At 46.3% G+C, this 22,955-nt stretch overlaps 1 protein-coding gene across 2 annotated transcripts in view; it reads left to right on the top strand.

The window, feature by feature from the left end:
- The window catches only part of INTS11 (integrator complex subunit 11), a 717,472-nt gene that overhangs the window by 597,795 nt on the left and 96,722 nt on the right, over window positions 1-22,955 (top strand). For both annotated transcript variants that reach the window (XM_069610104.1, XM_069610105.1), the window contains exon 16: window positions 5,029-5,171. In XM_069610104.1, coding sequence (XP_069466205.1) covers window positions 5,029-5,171 — 143 coding nt within the window. The remainder of the gene's footprint in view (window positions 1-5,028; window positions 5,172-22,955) is intronic.

Here is a 22,955-nt window from a genome sequence, read left to right as displayed (position 1 = left end):
AAGCATGGCTATCCGGCCGCCGGGGTGCTTGGCACGGGCGATTCGACCACGGGACGATACAGGAAGGCGAAAAAGGCGAACTGGTTGGTCCAACCAGCTCATAGGGAAGAAGACTCTCCTGGAAGAAGATCTCTGTCGTCGGGGAAGTGGTGAGTTCGTACAGCAGGCCTCCACCGGTGGTGTCGTCGTAGATGGCTCAGCTTATCCCCTCTTCGGATTCTTTAGGTCCTGTGGCGACTTCTGAAGTTCCATTCCCCAAAGCCCCGCTTTTATGCAGCAAAAACCCCCATTCATCAGCCTAGCTGTCACTCAAACATGAGCCGGGCGGCTCACCACTGGGCCAATCACACAAGAGTGTGACTTGAGTTGCCAAGGCAACTCAGTCCAGGGTGCCTAATCCCCCTCCCACACATCCTGTTGACCCCAGACAGAGTGGCACCATTTGGAGGGCTTCTGTGGAGAAGCCCGCCAAAAAGTGGAACAAAGGGCTCGACTTGCGTTAGAGTTTCAGAGGCGAACACAAACGCCATTTTAAAACAGAGTCCTGGCAAAAAGACCCAACCGGGGAATAAATATTAAATAAATAACCCGGCGGTATCTTTAACATTGCACCAAAAAGTGGTGCGTTTAAAATGAATGGGAAAATCCCATAGGAAATATTCTGGTGGAATATTTTGCGTGGTATCCACTGCCACCATCCAGAAACTCGACAAGGGGGGACTGGACAGTGCCCCCTTGGAAAACAGACCCAGGGTCAATCGAATTACCCCTACCAGTACTTCCACAATATGATGGTTTGTACTGGTTCTGTTCACAATTTGAGACTAGTAAAGCCAATGGTGACTTTACATGCCCTCGGAGACAGTAGTCAGTCCCAGGGTATGGAGTCTGTGTTTGGGGGTCACTATGACACCGCTGTGTTACTGCACTGAGGGTGCTGTGTAACACACATACCAAAAACACATGTAGCCTATGGAGTAAAAAGACCCCATACCCCATAAAACACATTACATAGTCAAAGGACATTCTCAAATCATCCCTACGAGTGGGAGAAAAAGAGTCTCACTCTTAGCAGGAGAAAAAAATAAACCCCAAAAATCCAGCAAAGCTGCTTGGGGACTCACTAGGTTTGGGGAAATTAGCCTTAACAGAGAATTCTCCCTAACAAAGGTGAAACACTCTTTCCTGCCGAAGGTTGTCTCAGACTTTTATTTAATTCAGAAAATTGTGCTGCCGGCCTTCTATCCTCCTCCGCATCCTGGTAAGGCTGAGGAGAGGCTACATAGGTTGGACCCTAGGAAAGCACTAAGGTTTTATATCTCCAGAATGTCCAAATTGAGAGTGGACGACCAACTCTCTATAGGGTATACTGGGCGCACAGTAGGCCAGTATGTTTCTAAACGGACCTTGTCTAGGTGGATCATCCTCACGATTTCTGAATGCTACAGACTGGCAGGCAAGGACCCGCCTGAGGGCTTGCATGCTCATTCCACCAGAGGGATGGCCACTTCGACAGCCCTGCAAAGGGGCGTCACTATTAAGAACATCTGCGATGCTGCAACATGGTCATCGATACACAAGTATACTAAGCATTACTCTTATTATTACATACCATGCTCAGGATGTTGCTTTTTGTAAGGCAGTCATTTCCTCTGCCCTTTAAAAATTCTTCATGTCCAAATTCTTCTCCCTCCTCCTATCCTGGATGCTGCTTTGGGAGTCTTGTCAAAGATGAGGAATACGTTGTAGGACACAATCCATCCGAAGAACAAGTTACTTACCTCTGGTAACGTTCTTTCGACTGGAAGTTCCTCCAACGTATTCCTCATCCCCCTCCCAACCTAGCCCTCTTTTGAATTTCCCATGCTATTACAGCTTTCGTTCCAACAAGGCTGAGTACTGTCATGCCCGTGGTTATAGGCACTTCTGCTGCACGACGAGAGGAAAAACAGAACTGAGGCCCACAGGCGCTGTGCATGCTACTTATAACATCCGATGACGCCACCCTCGGCGGAGTCCTTCGAGGGACATCGACTCAACGCCATCGACGCAGGGCGCCCTCTGCTGAGAAATATTTCCAAAGCAGCAAAAGCAGGACATTACATATCAAAGATGAGGAATACGTTGGAGGAACATCCAGTCGAAAGAACGTTACCAGGGGTAGGTAACTTGTTCTTTCGTGGGAAGGACTGTTCCTGTATGCGTTCCCTCTCCTGCTACGCGTCATCAACACACTCGGACAGTGTCCGTGCAAGATGATAGTAATTGCCGGGTGTGGCCAAGGCAGATATAGTATCTGGACCTTCTCCGTCTGTCAGCGTCCCCCTGGCCAAGCTGCCGGTAGTTCTGGATCTTCTCACCAGAGAAGGGGTAGAATCTTAAATCACGACCCAGGATTGCTAAACCTAAGGGCTTGGCTTCTGCAGCCCAAGAGTTTGGTGGATACGAGTTGCCTATGGACTGCAGAGAGGTCCTTTCCAAGGCCAGGGCGTCATCAACTTTGAAGTTCTATGGTCTAGCGTTTCGCTACGTGGTGCCAGTTGCAGAGGATTACCCTGCTGTGGGTCACGGCCCCGCAAATTCTTCCATACTGGCTCTCCTTGGCCAAGGGCGGCCTGGCACATGCTTCTATCAAGGTGCATCTGGCAGCGATCTCCCGCAACAGCAGGTCTCCAGGAAGATCTTCACTTGGTCTCACCGACTCGTCAAGGAGTTCCTCAAAGGACTTTTTCAATTTTTCCCTCCGGTGAAGGCTCCTGCCCCGGCGTGGGGGTCTCTCACGAAAATGGCTTTCCTTGTGGCTATCACTTCTACCAGTAGGGTGGGTGGGATCCAGGCCCAATCCTAGAAGCAACCTTACCTGACTTTCCATGAATCGATGGTGGTGGTGCGGATGCACCCCTCTTTCATGACGAAGGTTCCGTCGGAATTCCACCCCAACTGGCCTTTGGCGTTACCCGTTTGTTTCCCGAAACCTTTGTCACCGGTTGAAAGGGCCTTGCACTCGCTGGACGTTGCTCGTGCTTTGAAGTTCTACTTGACACGCACCAAGAATTTTCAGAAGATTTCACGACTGTTTGTGAACTTTGGTCCTGTGAACCGTGGGAAGGCTTTGTCCAAGGCTTCCATATCAGGGTCGCTATCCGGCTGCATCTTGCATTGTTATCGGTTGGCGAACCGACGGCTGCCCAGCCGTGGAAAAGCCCACTCCATCAGAGCGATCGCTGCAACGATAGCGTTCCTGTCGGGTGTGCCCGTGCTGGACATCTGCAGAGCTGGTACGTGGAGGTCCACGCACACCTTCACGAAGTTCTACTGCGTCGACAGGGATTCGAGGGAGGAGTCAAGGGTTGGCCAAGCAGTGTTGCAAAACATGTTCGCTTGAGGTGAGTCAGTTCCAGAGGTAAGAGTAATTGCTTCTGTGGAGCCTTGTCACCTCCCGTGGTTGTGTAATGTTGTTCTGCTGTTTATTCATTATTCATGAGCATGTGAATCCATGCCAGACCCCATGTTGAAGAAGGAACAAGTTACTTACATGTAACTATTGTTCTCCAGCATGGGTCTGGCATGGATTCACATGCGAACCCTCCCGCCGTCCCCTTTGCGGCTCTTCTGGTACCCCTGCCACTTTACGTGCTTGCCAAATCTGAAGATGGCTGCCAGAGGAGGGGCTTAGGGAGAGGAGAACAGTATTTACAGGTAAGTAACTTGTTCCTTATTGACCCTTGGGATTCCTTGCCATATTCTATACGCTGAGGGGTTGGGTACTTCTGCTGTACTGCCTTTTGAGTTGCTTTTGGTCTGCATCTGATGTCATTTTATGCAATGAGCTTTCCTCACTGAATGTGTGTATGGTTTCAAATAAATCTTACTAGACGACGAACGTTCATGTCATTCCGGCCCAGCCCTCAGGATTGACGAATTCCAGGCACTGTTAGCCAGTAGTTGAATTACCTGCTTGCCTTGAACTGTCCCGCTTTTCCTCTCGCTGACCAAATCTTCATCCATTTAGCTTTGCTCTGCCGTTCCCTTGTCCCCTTCACTGGGCCTGTCTTCAGCCTGGCCCCTGCTTAAGCTTTGGGGAGCTCTCCTCGCCATGGAAGACCTCCCCGTCTGGCCATGCATTACATTTCCCTCCACCCCTTCTGCGGTCTGCCTGGCAGCACCTGTGAGCCTATCAATGACCTCTCACTGCGTGCTCCCTTTTGCATATTTTTATTGGGCTGCATCTGCCCCTCACTGCTCCTTCAATGAGCATTGGTGTCCCTCCTCTTTTGCTGGCTTGCCTCTCCCTTCCTTTGCCATCTTAGTCTGCGTTGTCTCTTTGAGGCTTACACTCATGGCACCACAGGGAAGCCTCAACCTTTCTTTCCCTGCTTTCGTTTCAAATGCCCCCACCTAGATTGTGCTAAAAGCCTTAGAAAGTGCTGGCTGGGGGCAATTCCTGGCTTTGGGTGTCCTCATCCCTGCTTAATGGCCCAGGCTCTGCTTGGGGCATTAAGATGGGCTACCAGGCATATAATGTTGAGCATTGCTCCTACCCTCGCGCACCAAGTCTTAATCATTATCACCTTGGTCTGCGACAACCACAAACTATTTTTCAAACTTCTACCCCTCCCTCCCACTAACCCCATCTATCAGTCAGTGTCTCTCTTTTAAATAATCCTAAATGCTCCAACACCTCCTGAGCACAATGTCTTTCATTTGAAACGACTTCATCGTAACAGTGTATTGTAGGAATCCACAGTTAGAATAAAAAAGGGACTCAAGATTCACTCTTATCAATTAGAAAAATAAAAGGGGCCTTGGATGCATCAACAAAAAAGGGGGAATTATCCCAACCATTTAAACATGTGTTCCAGGTTGCATTACTGTTTGATATGCAGCGTTATTTCATTGTAGAGCTGCTACCAGAAATCGGCTTCCTTTTATTTTAATGGTACTTGCTTTTAAGGGGGATATCAGTGGATGCTGGGCTCAGAACATATGTTCAAAACTTGACTTTTTCTCGCTCTTCTTTGCCCATAGAATTTCCGCTTGGTCTCCCCTGAGCAAGCGCTGAAAGAGGTTGGACTGACAGAGCACCAGCTTCGCTTCACGTGCCGAGTGCACATCCAAGATTCATGCAAGGAGCAGGAGACCGTACTACGCATCTACAACCATCTAAAGAGGTGGGTCTTATCCCCAGGGTTTCAGCAAACTTCTTGGGAGATGGGTGCTAGCTGCTGTCCGGTCAGTATCAGCTAATATTATCCCCACCAATAATATTGCCATATATATGGTCACGGGGTAAGGCCATAGACAATATTATTGGTGGGGATAACTTATGGGGTAAATGGGGCTCAGGGTTGCAGGGGTGTCCCCGCTCCCTTTTAAAATATATGGTGGTTGCAGGGGTGTCCCACACAGGTTTCATGGCTTAATATCGCCACATAAATATGGTGATAATTTTGTATGGCGATATTTTTGTGGGGATATTAACACATGGAAATGTCCAGTCAGGTCTCGGGTCTTATATTTTCAACGGTATATGCCAAAAAGACTGAGGTCAAAAAGACCAAGTACCAAAGGTCCGACCCCATTTGTTCGCATAGGTATATGTTGCGGGGGGAAAGGTAATAGAAAATATATAGGTGTAAGGTGGGGGGGGGGTTGGGAGATATATATATATATATATATATATATATATATATATATATATATATATATACACACAAATGGGGAAAAACAGAAAAAAAGGCAGAGGCACCTAGAGGCTCAGCCCAGCATTAAGTTCTTTGTAAAATGGGAGTGGGTTTATGGCTGTAATATCATAGGCCACATTCATAAATGTTATGCTATTCAGTTTGGCATTATTGTTTTGAGCCCAGAAGGTATATTCTTGTGTGTTAAGTGTTACCTATTTCTTTTTTGTCTGCCCCAAAACCGTTAGTCAAGAGTGCAGCAGTGGGTACATATCGATCACCTTATGAACAAAAATCATAACTCCAAACCCACTAACGCATTGAACCACTAATGCCTAGATGAGGATGAACGCCTTGTGCATTAATGTTTTGCTGATGGTAGTAGAAGATATACATACCACATACCCCCATAGCCTTTGTTTGAGGGAATTGTGTCCTCCGACGTATTCCACAGCTATGACAGTAATGACCACAACTGTGCTGCCTCGGAAAACATTTTCGGCGTAGGTGTCCTGCGTCGATGATGTCGATACGCTGTCCCTCTAGGGCCACCGTCGAGGGTCGACGTCACCGATGTTATATCTAGGACGCACGGCGCCCATAGCCTCAGTTCTGTTTTTTCCACAGACGTGTTCGCTTTGGAATCTCGGCGCGCTCGGTTCTTATACTTTGAATTGAGAAAATGTCTTTGTCTTCTTCTACCCCGAAGTCGGGCTTCAAAAAGTGTCGGGGCTGCGGTTCCAAAATGTCCATCATGGACCCGCACGACGTCTGCCTCTGGTGCCTCGGCGAAAGCCACACCACCGACGACTGCGATGACTGCCAGTCCTTGACATCAAAGGCCTTGCGGGAGTGGAAGAAGAAATTATCGGTAGGTATGGTATCTAAAAACCCGTAAGTCGAAATCTGCTGGGCTTTCGACCGACGACTCGAGGGGCGACTCTCCGCGTCGGCGTAAGTCCAGGGGGTCTCGGTCTCAGAGTAGGTCCCGCCATTCCTCTGCCTCTTCTAGGTATTCTCGGAAGCACCGTCACCGGTCGCCTTCCCCACCAAGTCTTTATTGCCGGCCGAATGGGATGCATTCCGCCAGCAGATGGTGATTTTCGAATCGCAGGGCACCGTTCCATCCGTGCCTTCGAGAGAAGCCTGCATGGAACGAGCTAGAGCCACAGCTCACACGCCTTCGGGCTCGGGCGGTCGGCGCGATCATCGGGACCCGATCGGACAAGGTTGATCGCCATAGCCGTGCCAGGTCCAGGTCCCGGTCCTCGGCGCCCTCGAGACCGTCGGAACCTGTGAGGCCTTCTAAGAAGACATTGTGTCCGTCGAGGGACTCTCGAGGCTCTGGCTCCGAAGAAGTCGTCGACGCCATTGGCACAGAGGCCGTCGAAGGACACTCTCGGGGGTCTGGCCTTGAAGCATTTGTCGAAGTCATTGGCGCCTCGGTCGACGTCGACGCCAATTCCATCGGCGCCCCTTAGACGCCTTTTGAGGAGAATTTACCGGAGGTGCCCCAGAGGGCTGTGGAAACTCAGAAGAAGGCTCTCAGTAAGTCAGTGAGGCCTGATTTTGAGCCCTTCTCTTGTCATCCCCCCCAGGATGGATTTATTCCAGCCTTTGGATTACATTTCAGAGGTGGAAGAAGGGTCAGATGAGGAGGGGGTTGTGCCTCATGATGTTCCTGATGACCTGTTGTCTGGTCACAGTCAAATGGGAGACCTACGTCAGTCCTTACATGATGCCAGTGGTCTTGACACCTCTCCGGAGGTTGAGTTTGGCAGGCCTGAGCCTGGTGCACATGCCAAATCCTCGTATAGGCATCTCATGTTGAGGGTGACTGAGTACTTGGGGTGGTCTGATGCACCTGTTGATTTTCTGTAGGATATCCTGGACCAAGGTCCACCCACTGACCCGGTGTTGCCATTTCATTTGGCTTTGCAAAGAAGGATGGCGGCGGCTTGGACTGCTCCGGAGAGTCTCCCGGCAGTGAATAAGTCGGTTCTGAAAAAATACCGTCCAGCCAGTGGTGACCCCTGCTACTTGTCAATGCACCCCACTCTGGAGAGTTTGGTGGCGCAGTGCGTACCCTACCATCCCTCCTGATAGGGACGACAAGCGTTTGATGATTGGGCGAAGAAGGTATTTTCTTCTCGGGGTATGGCTTTAAAGGCAGCCAACTCTGTTTGTGCCTTGGCAAGATTCACTCACACTCTGTGGAGTTGTGCATCTTTGGTGGCTGAATATATTCCTGAAGGGGAGGAACGGGATGGTTTTCTAGCCCTCGTCCAAGATGGCAAGGATGCCATGTGTGAATCCGTTCAGTCGGGTCTGGACATGGCGAGCACCGTGATGCGCAGGTTTGCGTGGTTGTGGAAGTCGGGGTTTGCTCCTGATGTGCAATCCCGGCTTCTCAACATGCCCTTTGATGGTGTCCATCTTTTTGGCAGCAAGGCTGACGAGAGCCTTGAGAGGTTGCAGACCTCCAAAGCTGCAGCAAAGTCTTTGAGCGCTGCAGTAAGCCAACCTCCGCCTTTTCGTCCTAGGGGACAGCAATGGAGGGGAGGTTCCTTTCTGTACTACTCTTCCTTTGGTAGATCGCGAGGAGCTGCCAGTCAAAGGGGAGGAAGGTGGAAAGCGAGGTACTAGAGGTGCCAAAGCCGCTCAGGCAGTTGCCTCTTTGCCCTCAGGCACTGCCACAGCCGCGTCCGCTCAGTCATGAGGCCATGTCCCATGGTTCACCGGTTGGGGGAAGACTGGCGCAGCATCTTTTAGAATGGCGTGCCATTATTTCAGATGTGTGGATTCTGGAGATTATAGCCCACGGCTACTGTCTTCCCTTCCGCCAGAGGCCTCACGACAATCGACTGGGGAAGCTCTCTTTTGAAGCATCCGGATCCGTTCCTTGCGCAGGAAATCCGGTTCTTGCTGGAGAAAGGCGCCATAGAACTGGTGCCTGTAGCGGAGAGGAACAAGGGATGGTATTCCCCATATTTCTTTATCCCGAAAAAAGACGGAGGCTTGAGACCCATCATGGACTTACGTGGTTTGAACAAGCTCCTCAGGAAGGACAAGTTCAAGATGGTTACTCTTTCTCAAGTTTTCCAGGCCCTTCAACTTCAGGATTGGTTGGTGTCTCTCGACCTCAAGAATATTTACTTTCATGTGCCGATTCATCCCAAGCACAGGAGGTACCTTAGGTTCGCGGTTGGCGACTCGCATTTTCAGTTTCGGGTCCTGCCGTTCGGATTGACCTCCGCCCTGAGGGTCTTCACCAAGCTGATGGTGGTGGTGGCGGCAGCGTATCTCAGGAAAGGGGGGCATTCACGTCTACCCCTACCTGGACAATTAGTTGATCAGGGCGTGCTCTCCCGAGCAAGTCCTGGAGCATCTGTACACCACCTGCCACTCCTTTCACAAGCTGGGCTTCTCCCTCAATTTAAAGAAGTCTCATTTGACACCTACCCAGCGTCTCCAGTACATTGGAGCAGTGCCCGACATTTCCTTGGGCAGTGTTAGCCTCCCCAGATGAGGGCTCATCACATTCTGCAGATGGTGGACAAGTTTCAACGTGCCCAGAGTGTCCAGGCGTTCGAGTTCTTGAGGTTGCTCAGCCTCATGGCATCCTGCATTTTTCTGGTGCCAGATGCCAGGCTGCGGATGAGATCTCTGCAGTGGGCTCTCAAGATGCAGTGGTCGCAGTTCTCCCACAGGATGTCAGATCACGTTCAGATTCCGCCCTCGGTCGCACAGGATCTTCTGTGGTGGGCCGTCAAAGGAAATCTGATGAATGGTGCTCCGTTTTGGCAACCATGGCCGGAGGTGACGATCGTGACGGACGCATCCCTCACGGGGTGGGGAGCTCATGCGAACGAGCTGACAGCCAGCGGCTGTTGGTCTCCGTCGGAGTCCAGACTCCACATCAATCTGTTAGAGCTGCGGCTGTCAGGCTAGCCCTGAAGGCTTTTCTGCCGTCTGTGCGGGGCAAGAATGTCCTGATTGTGACAGAAAATACAGTGACTATGCATTACCTCAACAAAAAGGGGGAGGGGGCAGGGTCACTCCCGTTGTGCACGGAGGCGATGCAGCTCTGGTTCTGGGCCATCCGGCAGGAGATTTCAATCTCAGCAGTTTGTCTGGCCGGAGACGAAAACGCGGCAGCGGACGCTCCGAGCAGGCAGAGCACGGTCTCACAAGTGGGAGCTGGCTCAGGAATTTCTTTTGGAGATCTTCGCCCTTTGGGGAACCCCACAAGTGGATCTCTTCGCCACCAGTGTCAACTGGAAGTGCGAAAGATTCTGCTTGCGGGAATTTCCTCCAAGAGGAGCCTTAGGGGGCGCGTTCGGAGTGGAATGGTCCTTCCCACTGCTGTATGAGTTTCCTCCAGTCCCTGTCATTCCGCAAGTGTTGAGGAGGTTCGGTTCCCGAATTATCATCATTGCTCCGGCATGGGCCAGGAGAGCGTGGTACACGGACCTTCTAGACATGTCCATCTGCCCTCCATGCCGTCTTCCCTGCCGAGACAATCTGCTCTCCCGGGATGGGGGTCGGGTTCTCCATCCAGAGGTCAAGTCTCTCAGCCTTCATGCTTGGTATCTGAAAGGTTGAGGTATAAGGATTTGGACCTCCCCGACGGCCCGCAACGAAATCCCTGTACCGTTGCCATTGGAGAAAGTTCTGCGACTGGTGCAGGGTACAGAATGTGGATCCTTTCCAATGTTCCATTCCTTAAGTTTTGTCTTTTTTGCTTTCTTTAGCCCACAAGGGCCTGCAAGTAGGTACCGTTAAGGGGTACCTGGCGGCGCTGTCCATATTTAAGCGCTCGTCTGAGGAATGTTCTTATTTTAAGATCCCTTTGATTTCGCAGTTTCTAAAAGTGCCAACTAATGTGTTTCCACCGTTGCCTTTCCGGGTGCCGGGATGGGATTTGAATTTGGTTTTAAAGTTCCTAATGGGAGCTCAGTTTGAGCCCTTACATTCTTGCCCGCTGAGACTGTTGTCATTTAAGACTGTATTTTTAGGTGCGGTTACTTCCGCACGCAGAATGAGTGAGTTGCAGTCACTTTCCGAAAAGGCAGCTTTCACAGTGTTCCATAAGAACAGGGTTGTCCTTAGGGTTCGTCCTTCTTTTCTTCTGAAGGTTGTGTCGGAATTTCATTTAAGCCAGAAGGTGATTCTTCTGGCGTTTTATCCCCCGCATCCTGGTAAGGAAGAGGAGAGGCTCCATAGGTTGGATTTTAGGAGAGCTTTGAGTTTCTATCTCTAACGGATGTTCCGGATCAGAGTGGACCATTGCCCCCTTCAAACTCTGCAAACGAAAAACGCGGCTCCACCTCAATTCCTGGTTCACCCCACACTTGCGCGACTTACGGAAAGAAAAAAGAGCTGAGGCTCACTGGAAAAGCTCACCTTCTCTAATCAACAAAAATAACCTTACCTCAGCCTCCCTGACTTACAAATAAGCTATCCTAACAGCAAAAAGGAAGTCTACAATAAAAGGATCATTCAAGCCCAATCAAACACCAAGGAACTCTTCAAGATCCTCAAGGAACTTGAGTCTCCAGTTGTTCCGCTTGACATGTGCACCCCTGACACTGAGTTGTGCTCTTAATATTCAAAAAGCATTGCTTGACAAAATTGCCTTGGTCCAAGCCAAAATGAACGCAAAAAAAGCTACCTCTCTGACTCAACTGGTAACCACTCATCATTCAAAACTCCCTCACCTACACACTCTTTCAAACCTTTCAGCTTTTCACCCCTTACCATCAAGGAAGTTGAAAATATCAATGCGAATCTCAAGCCTTCCAAGTGGCAGGGTGACGTTTGCCCAGCACCAGTCATAAAGGAAGCCGCACATGATCTCGCCCCATTTATTACCTTGTTCATTAATGCATCCTCCGAATCGGGAACTGTACCTGACAACCTCCAGGATGCCTGGGTCATCCCTTTAATCAAAAAACCCAATCTTGATCCCAATAATCCCTCCAACTACAGGCCCATCACCACGGTGCCTTACCTTCTCAAAATTCTTGACCGAGGGGCCGATCTCCAAATCCAGGACTAACTCGAAAACAACAATCTATTAGGGCTCAGACAATCCGGGTTCCGTCCTAGACACGGCACGGAAACAGCCCTTATAGATTTGAAAACCCAAATCGAGGATCTGAAAGACAAGGGCAAACAGGCGCTCCTGCTCCTCCTTGATCTGTCAGCAACCTTTGATCTGGTCGATCATCAAATCCTCTGCCACCAACTCAAGATTGCTGCCCACTTTTCCGACGCAGCTATATCATGGATCAGCTCCTTTTTAGCAAATAGAACCATGAGGGTCTTTTCTTCCCTAACTGCAGCTGACCCAGCCCACGTCCAGTGCGGAGTCCCACAAGGATCCTGTGTATCTCCCACACTTTATAATCTGTTTACTAAATCACTTTTTGAGATACTTGACTATCTGGGTGTCTCCTACACAAATTATGCAGATGACACCCAGATACTCATCCCCATCACTGGTGACTATGTTACCGACACCAAAGCTCTCAACACAGTTTACGCTGCCATTCAGGCCTGGATGGCTCATCATGGGCTTTGCCTTAATGATGAAAAAAGAGAGCTAATCCTCCTAGGTTCTCAATTTAAACTCACCAACCTTGACCCCAAATACAATTCCTTCATTTTTGACGGGAACGATATCAAAGTCTCTAACGTTACAAAAACTCTGGGACTATATCATGACTCTACCTTGTCCCTCAATCGACAAACTAATGCAGTTGTCTCAGCGTCTTCCTATACCTGTAAACTGATTACAGATTGTCGCCCCTTTCTGACAACGGCCAACTGTCTAGCTCTCGCCAGAACCCTCATCATGTCCAAAATAGACTATTGCAACGCCCTCTACTTGGGGACCAATCAAAGAAACCTTGACAAACTCCAGGTCACGCAGAATAATGCCATAAGGGCAGCTCTCCACATACCCAGGTGCTATCACATCTCCAACACCAGATGTAATCTGCATTGGCTACCCATCTCTCATCACATATCTATCAAAGCACTCGTTCTAACCCACAAGGCCCAGAACAACGCTGCCCCTGCCTGCCTACCTATCCTCGCCATTCACACAACACACAGCATCCAGACCACTGAGATCTGTCAGGCGCACACACTGGCTATTCCCAGTTTCATGCTACAGACAGCCAGGGGTTCAAGCTTCCCTGTTCTTGCAGCTAAGCTCTGGAACACCCTGCCCAATGCTCTGAGAAACGTTCCATATTGCCATTCCTTGAAAGCCAAAATTAAACGGTGGCTACATGAACAGGATGCCTTAGCCTCCGCCTTATAATCCTACAGCTGCCAATCATATCACCAAACGGGCTCTGACTATAGACTAATCAGAATATGCGTAAATTGTGTGCAAAATGTATATTGTATCTAATTGCTCTAACTTGCAACTGTCTCCTCTCGTCCCTTGTTATTCAGAACATTATGTAAATTTGTGCAAAATATATACTGTATCTATTTGTTGTAACTTGTAACTGCTTCTTAAACATGCGCCCAGATGCCCCTGGGCAAGGTGCGCACTACAAATAAAAAAATGATGTTTCTCATTGACAGAATGTTCCTTTTTCGCAACTTTAGGGAATTTTCAATATCCTTTCCTGTGTGGTGGTGTTGTCTGCTAGGTTTTGGTCAAATGAATCGTCAAGTAGGATTGATTTTTGGAGGCCTAAGATGCGTTTTAAGGCCTTTTTTGGACTGCCAAAATTTTCTGGATCTTCAGGGGTTGTAAAACGCATATTTGAGGCTGAAAATGTTTTCGAGAATTTCAGGGGTCTAGGATGCGGTTTTAGGCCTTTTTCAGGCTGCCAATGATTTGGGACATTCAGAGCGCCGACACATTTCTTGGGCAACCAACATTTTCTGGACTATAGGGAGTCTAGGATGCATGCAAGTCCCTTTTTTCGGGCCTCTAAAGTTTTCTAGATTTCTGGAGGCCTTTTTTGTGCTGTCAATGTTTTTGGGACATTCAGAGTTCATTGTGCGGGCCATCAACATTTTCTGCACCCTTAATGTTTCGGTCCCACTTCAAAGAGAACAACCGGAGTATGAAAACTTGAACCACGGGTGGTTTGTGCAATGGGTTTTAAAGTTATCAGAGGTAAAATTATGGGTCCTTGTTCAAAAAGACTGTTCCGGCAGGTTAAGGCCAATACTGGTACATGCTTCCCTCATGGTACTAACAAAGGTACTAGGGAGGCCAAAGATGGGTAGGTCTGCAGTGGCTGGTGGATTGTCTTCCAAATCTCAGCAGTTGAAGATACATGTTTGTCATGGGATCTTCTTTCATTTTCATGAACCTTGACAATCATTGCCTGTATGTGGGATCTCAGCACTTTAGGAAAGAGAAAACTCTTCATTTTGGGCATGGCTTTGCTTAATTAAAATCCCCCTCTAGAAAGCATATAAGAGTTGCTTTTAAATAAAAAATGCCTGCACCCTTAGACACGGAGTAAATGGAAAACTGAGACACCACTAGGCTGTTGTGTAAACTTAAAAGTAGAACCTCCCACTTTGCAGTCCAGCAGTTCCAGCTTTCCTTCATGCATTGTGTGTCAGTTGGAGCCCACTTATTTTCACATCTCAAGTCAAGACCACTGCAGTTTCCCAAGCTTTTTAGCTGTACTTTTCTTTAAAAAGATATTTCTGTCTGGGGATTTTTTTTATGTGTATCCAAATTATTGTCTTCATATGTGTTTGGTAGAATTTCTTTTTGGATGTAATTCTCTCCACTTACGAGTTTCCCCAGCATTTTTATGACTCATGAGTGAGTGGGAATCTTTTTCCTCACTCATCCATTCTTGTTGTCTGCTCTGGCCATCCATTTTGGGGTTTATTTTGATAGTGTCTACTTTCCTCCATCTTTTTCTATGGCATCTGTAATTTCCTTTTGTAGTACACAGAACCTTATATGCAGTGCTACTGGAAGCTCCTTGAGCTTCCCTCTTTGGTTTTATTTTAATACCTTGTCAGAACTACTATTCCCAAGGATAGGGGATACTTTTTTATCCTACCTTCCCCTTTTCTTGTGAGATCAGAACACCCCTCCTTATGTGGAGTGCTGAGGGGACACGTTGTGTTCCTTTTTCACGTCTCTGTGGCTGGTGGCAGTGTATACTTTTTCTACCAATTTTGTGAAACTTACAGCACAGGGTGCATTCGCAGTTGCGGTAAGACACATCTGGACCCCATTGATCCAAAATGGTTCCTGTCTTTTTTTTTTTGTCAACTCACAATGGTTTGGTCTTTCTTAGTCCTTTTGCCTTGCAGAGTGGGGGAGGTCCTTGTTTGTCTTTTATCTTTGCCGAGATCCCTTTGTGAAGCCCACCAAAAGTCACCAGTGTGTCTGGGAGGACAGGAAACTGTGAGGACTCTGAAAATCCACAGGTCTGTGTCCTCCAGTGTGCCTGCTTAGATTCAGTTCTAACTGTGAGACTGGCTGTCCTAAAAGGACAAGCCCCCACCCCAAGTTTGAATGAAAGCATGCATGTTGTATGACTGGGTTCCTGCATAAAAGGCAAGGGTCTTGATGCTGAAGCCAGAGTCGACCAGAGGAAGATCCATTCCAAAGAGGAGGACAATGTCTGCAGTAACCACCAGAGCCATCTGAGTGACCGCTGCTACTCAAGCCCTCGTTTCCAAGGAATATGGAAGCTCTGAACTGGACGACTTCCTCCCATAGACTGGTGGGACCAACCAGTCTGAAGACCTGCATTTTGAATCATCCCACAACAAGCTGTGACCTTCACTGACTGCAAACCGCCAATACCTTGAGACCTGTGGCCATAGTGCAGTGCATCGCCATCCAAAGATCGAATCCACTTTGGTGGACTCCTTCTGGGCCTCCATAGGAAAGATTCCGCTCCTTGAAGTTACCTCAACCGAAGGGTGGTCCGAGAAAGCAAGCTGAATCGACCGGGTAGACACCGTTCTTACCTAGAGTTGCTTTGCTGCTCCTGTGTTGCTAGAGTGCTGATTTGTGTGTTTTGGAGTGTGCCCATACAAGTTTGCCTAGACCTAATGCCTGTGTGCCTACAGGGAGCCTTCTCTGAAGCCCCAAACCTTTTCCCCAATAAAGAAAGTGTACTTACTTGCTACAAATCTTCTGGAACTCTGGACTTTCTACAGCTTGTGCCTTACCTATTTTGCCCCCCAATCAGACACTGAGACTGTCATACCTGAGTAGACATGGACTACTAAAGCCTAAGGCCTCTGTGAATTTAATGCAAGTCTTACCTGCTCTGTGTTGGTTTTGAATCATTCATTCTTTCCTGAAACAGTGATTCCGAGTATTAATTGTCAAGTGCTCTTACTAAGCTTGAATTGGTTCCAACTATCTTATTTTACAACTGTGTACAATGTTAGTTTACTTACCAGTATTATCATTCTGTGATTGTTGTTCGATGAATACTGTAGCTAACCTGAAGAAACTCTTTGCCTTATGTGAAGGCATCATCAAGCAGGACACAGACAACAGATTCAGAATTCAAAATAAAATACTTTGACTTAAATGTCAGGATGATTGAAAGCCTAACTTGCCCTTTATGAAGGTGGGGTTTCACTACCAGAACAAAACTAAGTCTGAGTCAAAGAGTTCAACTTAAAAGTCTGTCTGTGTCCAAAACCTGTCCTTGCCCTTACAACTATAATTAACACATGTGTAGGGATGTCAAAGTCAAAAGAAACTGTGCTCAACTTAAGGTTCTGAGCGTCTTCCAGCTCACTGCTTAATTTCAGCTCCGATCCCCAAGCTTAAAAAAGTTCCACAAAACAGCTCTGTGTCAACCTAATCTGGAATTAAGGTAATATAGTCTCAATCAAAATTCGGAGCGCCTTTCCCCGATCTTCCAGCACAATAATTCAAACTCAAAGGAATCTTGAGACTTCGTTCTCACTCCAGCAAAATGTTCACTTCTCAAGGGTTCCCTTCCCAAGCTTTAAACGCGAGGGAACCTTGAGACTTCGTTCTCACTTCAGCAACAATGTTCAAACCTCAAGGGTTCCCTTCCCTAAGGGTTAATTTGTATTCTTTGAAGTTGTATCAAATCTCAATATGTAGGACTTTGCTTGGTTTTAATATCCCGTTCTCTTTTGTATTCACAATGTCTTAGTTCTCATATATAAAGCTTTGTGTCAGTTTGGTGTTAAATAATTATAGTTTACAATTAATGGTGGAATCGAAACTGGATATCTGTGCGCTTTTGATCACTCCAGATTAATAACCAAAGTTAACAAATTGTACAATACGTGCTAGCAGCGATCACCAAATCCCACCAACCTATCCACCTAGGTTGGGAAATAGAAATGTAACAATTTGGTGTATGGGCTGGTAATACGCGCTTAGCACCAAATATAAGTCAAAATCAATCTACTTTACTGGGATATGTGAAACATGAATATTTTAATTCAAGTTGCAAATAGTCAGTTGTGGGCAGCCGACACGTGTTTCGACACAGGTCGTTTTCAAGGGTGAATAATGCAAAATAGTAAATCGACCAATATTAAGTGAGAACAAAATGGTTAACATAATCAGTACAATACCACAATGAGATAGTAGGTGTGCCAAAATCAAATAAACAAATGAGATTACATATTCACATAAGCAAATGAAACACAAAATGCATGTCCAGTAGGATAAATTAGAATATTGGTAAATCAAAAAGACCATACCACATTTCAGGTTGAGGGTAGGAAAGCAGCTAGTTGTCATGTTGATCAGAAATTGCAGGTACAAGTCATGAAAAAAAGGGTAAAATTAGAATACAAAGTTAACCAACCTAGTCTAAAGTAGTGAACCAAAGAATAAAAAAAACACCCTATACCAGGGCTCACCAACAAACCACCTACTAAAACTTAGCCAGATAAGGAGAGAAAATAAATGTATCCAATGTATAGCTCAGGAATAACAATTGAGTTGGAAACACCATGTGTATGAGTTCCAAACTCCAATGAAGGATCAAATGTAAAGTGGTGAAGTGATCACGATTGGTTGTCATAACTATCTTGCCCAAAGATTACTTGAAAGCAGTGATTAAGAGGTCCTGCAAATATGTTTAAAAAAAAAGCACGGTCAATATACAATTAATAAACTAAACTAATATCGATCTGGAGCAAGTGCTGGATTTTCCACTAAGTTAAATGAGAACATGGTAATATAACTGCACAAAATATCTCACTGTTTGGTTTTAATCCAATGGTATTTTGGCCAAATCCAATTAAGATAATTGCACGGCTTGCCAGTGGTCCTATAAGTAAAGGTACAAATCAATCCCATAATTCATCCTGTCTACATTAGAATCAAAAAGAATATTTTTTCACCATAAGGCCATTGGTATATTGAGGATTCATTGCTGATAATGTAGTCACTGAATGACCATGGCATCAATGTCAATACTAGAAAGACTGAGTAACGCATGTAGACAAAAGTATATATCCTGGAAAAAAATCAAGACAAAACAGACTTTAGCAATGAGATGTGGACTCCATTCAATAGTAGGTGTTACACGCACTAATGTTAGTAGAAATTCCTCAGACCATAGAATTATTACGTGTGAATCAGGCGCACCAATGTATCTAGGGACAAATCCCAAAATGTCAATTCAGCATGGGCAACAATGCATAAATGTTGCTGACATATTCGGCCGTTACCGTCACGGAAGTGACGTTTCGCGGCGTGATGGCGTCACGTCAGAGTAAACAAACCGGCCATTAGAAAACAAAGGTAAGTAATGAAAAAAGGGGAGCTATCAGATTGTGATGATGGATGATCATCAGAGCATTGAGATGAGAAAAATAACTAATTGAGCTGTATACAGGAGGTCACATAATTAGAAATGGAAAAATTGTGTTATCTAAAAACTGATGACTAATGAAACAAATCACTGCATGATTACAACGAATTTCAAGTATCCAGAAAATTCCAGTGGAGTAGAATCTAAGGAAATTGGATTTTAGTAACAAATATCATGGCAATTAGCCGTTGGTGAATGCAAAAGAACACTAAGGGACATGGGATCCACTAGCGAAGTAAAATCTAGTATAGTGCTACGTCAATAAGAAATACAGTAAGAAATCTGGCAAGGGAATTACTAAAATACTCTTGAAATATAGTGGTTCCTTGACTTATATTTGGTGCCAAGTGCGTATTACAAGCCCATACCCCAAATCATTATAATTACAGTTTACATTTGTAGTTTAATCTCGCTTTCTCCATTGTTAAATGTTTGTTTCACTTAAATTGATTTTCACTAATTGATTTTCCTGATGTTCGGAGACCTTCGAAAAAACGTGTTCCTTGACACACAAGACCACTCTGATTTAAAGTATTCCTAATAGCTTTGTAATTGGCAATAAAAGGACCTGAGACTTTCGAAAGCGTGCTTGGTTATGGCATGCGACCACTCCAATACAAAGTATTCTGCTTAGCAGACTTTACACGCTCACGCCCCAGCTTTCACTTGGATTAGTAACTCACCTCTTACTATGATGGTTCGGGCTGCAGCGAGCATCGCAACGCCTTCTGTATTTCGTGTCAGGGCTCCATCTCCTGCCCCTCAGACACTCCGTTATTGCTCCTACAACACCTGGACGCGAGCACCTCAAGGAAAAGGGAAGCAGACATCCTTCCTGCCCGGCTCCCTTCAGCTTGCTCAATAGACTTCGGGGACTAGCAACCTTTACGCTATGCTTCCATGAACCACCTTTCTTTGTAGTTCCCAGCGATTTACTCTGATCCAGCTCCCCGCTGCTTGTCTGCCTCCTTGCTGTGCTCCTGCTCTCCCATCTTGCACTCCCTGGAATTAGAAACTTTACCTCTAGTTCTCAGAGCATTTCCTCCATCAATCAAATCATCCTCCATGCTGATGCAGGCAATGCAAGCATACTGAATTGCCTTAGCAAGCAGGAAAGAAGTTCAGCACCCTCTCTTTGGAAGCTCCGATGGTTTGATACTGATGTGGGGTAAGAAACATGAATATAAAAGCAGTCACCATTCCAGAGTGTAAAATACTCAATCCAACTTCTTGTAAATTGCTTGCAAAATATCTTGTATCGGTTCTAAATTAGATTCTAGATGGCATCTTGTAACTAAGATGGCATCTTATAGCTATGGGAAAAAAAACAGATGTAGGTCTTTTGCATTGGCAGAAAATACACTCAAAACTTCACTCTCAGATTCTCAATACTGAAGTACAAGTTCAGTGCCATCTTGATGAACCAGTCGGGAACATTTCTCAATGCTCTTCCCCTGTTTAATCTGCTATCCAATGTCAAAGAAATTGAAACCATCGCCAATGTTAATAGTTCTGAATATCCATGTAGGGACAGTCAAAAACATGTTTTTATTAAACTATTGATACTGTTAAGTACCTTCATGTTCCATGCAAAAGGTCATAATAATATCTGTAGTGGGCATTACTTTAAATGCAACTTTGGCTGCCAACGGCAAAAGTAATTGTGTGTGTGTATTGAATGTATTCATATAAGATTCATAATGGGTAACCATTTATTAATTTTGATTTTGAGTAATTTATAGTGCGCACCAGACAGAATAAACCGTATTCCGGCGCAGATGACAAATAAGGCCAGGACCAGAAAACAAAAAAGGGAGAGAAGAGGTAGAGCTTTTATTCTATAACTTTCCTCTTTTATTTAAAAGAAAAAGTTTTCAATCTCTTCCTAGAGAGGTCCAGAGTCCCACACATTCTAATTTCCAATGTCAGTTGATTCCAGACTTTAGGGCCAAAGGCTCCAAAGCTTCTTTCTCCTCTCGAGAAACATTTTGTTCGTGGAATACAAATCAGGAATTTATCCTCTGAACGTAGATTCCTTCTTGGATGATAGGGCATAATCTAGTCAGCCAGGTACACGTGTGCAAGCCCTTTCAAGCATTTAAAGACTAGGCATGCTATCTTAAAATGTAATTCTGTACTCCACCATCAACCAGTGGAGGGATCTCTGCATTAATGAAATATGATCCCGTTTTCTGAGGTTCCCGATTACTCTAACTGCTGCGTTCTGTGCTCTTTGGAGTCTAGCCATTTGTTTTTGAGGGATTCCTGCTAACACTGTTGCAGTAGTCCAGGTGGGGGTTGGTCGTTGACCCCACCACAACTGCCCTATCTTCCATTGGACTGTAAGGCAGTATACTTCGTGATGATTGCAGTGCAAAATTGACTGTTTTTACCTTTGCTCCCACCTGACTCTCACTCCCCAGATTCTTCTGCCACCAGCAGCCTAGGTTTTTAACTTTTTGGGCATACTGCAATTGTTCACCCAAAATTAAGGGGGATGGAGGGGACGGGTTTGTCTTTCCTGTGACATTTTATTCTTTGGCCCAAACAATATCCTTTCTGTTTTGGCTGCGTTTAGCTGTAGATGGTTATCAGCCATCCACTCATTAAGTTCTTTCATGTATTGGTTAATTCTTTGAAAGGCATCTTCACTATTCTGGACTTCAATATATAGCTGTGTATCATCTTCATAGGAATGAAATAACAAGCCATACTTAAATATTTTGAAAACTGGACGAAAGTACAGATTAAAAATGAGGGGATAAGGAGGAACCCTGTGGAACCCCACATTCCAGCTCCACCATTTGTGAGGTAAATCCATCCAGTATAACCCTTTGCGATCTGTCTTTGAGAAATGATTCAGACCATCTCACCACCTTTTTGGGTGCTTTTCCCACTTGCCCGATCCGTTGTGCTGCTATCTGGTGATTCACGGTGTCAAAGGTTGCAGACAGGTCCAGCATCAGCAACACTGTTGACCCTCCCCCATCTGCAGCTTCTAACAAATCATCATATACAGCCAGTAGAGCTGACTCTATGCCATGATTAAGTCTCTATATTGTCACTGTGTACTGCTAAGGTGGATTTCTAAATCAACCCTGGTAGGCAGATGTTAGGAGGCCACCCTTGCTATGGTGAACGGAGAAACTCTGTTTTAGCCAAAACCCAATCAAGGTAGAGTGGGGAGCAGTCAAGACTTAGTCTCAGTAGAGTGAGTGTGTGGTCGGAGGCCCCAATGAGTCCTCACAAAATAACATAATTATTCAGTTAAGACAGTCCGTTATGAAAATAGTTATTTATTTAGGCCTTTAGAACACACTAAGAAATTAAGCTTATAGTAATATCACACAGAACCATAGTACACAAATATATACGCTCACCAGTAGGTTTATTTACAATACATCACTAAATAACGAACCAGGTGACGGGTAGGTACTTAGATGTAGGTACAATGATTAGAACCAGTCACAAGTACAATTCCCTTATGTAAGAAGTCCATCCCTAAAATGTATTGGGCCTAGTGCCCAAAAGTCACAGGTTCCAATACAAGGTTTCTCTCAGGAAGGTATTTGCTACAGGAATGCAATGGACTTGTGGTGGTGATTAATTCACTGGGAGCGCAGTCTTCCGTCATTTGTTCGGGTGAGAGTTGTTCAGGAGGTGCAGGTTCGGGTGCTCTTCCGGTCGGGTGTAAACTGCAAGATGCAAGCCCAGTCGAAGAAATGGCGACTTTCACAATGCAGACTTCTTCAGGACACGTTGCAGGATAGAGGTAGGCGAGTTTCAGCGACTATCACCATTTGCAGGCCATGACTGGCATCCTCTCAGTCGCGGTCAAAGAAGCATCTCCAAGACAGATTCCCTTGCAACTAGGAAGCTGAAAATTCAGGGGAAGGCGACTTATGGCACAAGCTGGGGACCACCAAAGTTCTGGGCTTCCCTCGAGGGAGCTAGGCAGTCCAGAGACACTTCCAAAGGCTCTTGGGGCATGCAACCTCGAAGTTGTCGAGACTAGTTGGTCCCACTAGTGCAAGGGTTGAAGCACTGACAAGGGTGTTCTGAGATCAGGCATAGGAGCAGGTTTTCACCAGGTCAATTGCTGGAGGGCATGCTGGTTCACTGCAGAAGTCGTCCTTGGGTTGTCAACAGACTGCTCCTCTTTGAAGGATTCTTGGCTCCAATGTAGAGCTGAGGAATGGCTGCAGAAGTCCTCTTTCCCAAAACTGGAGCTGAAAGCAAGTCCAGCCCTATCGATGGAAAGGAACTGACCATTCAAACAGCCAGTAGTTGTCCAATCAGGGACAACTACTGCTTTCACAACCACCACAGCAGCAGGCTTTATGGAACCAGGGATGTGGACTGGAACTAGACCGTCCCAGCCCCTTACTGGGCCGCACACATAAAGGCTCACTAGCACGCGAAAGCAGCGGCC

Source organism: Ambystoma mexicanum, chromosome 8 (assembly GCF_040938575.1).
Source record: "Ambystoma mexicanum isolate Mex_15411 chromosome 8, UKY_AmexF1_1, whole genome shotgun sequence".
Lineage (NCBI taxonomy): Eukaryota > Metazoa > Chordata > Amphibia > Caudata > Ambystomatidae > Ambystoma > Ambystoma mexicanum.
This window is presented reverse-complemented; position numbering and strand designations above follow the sequence as displayed.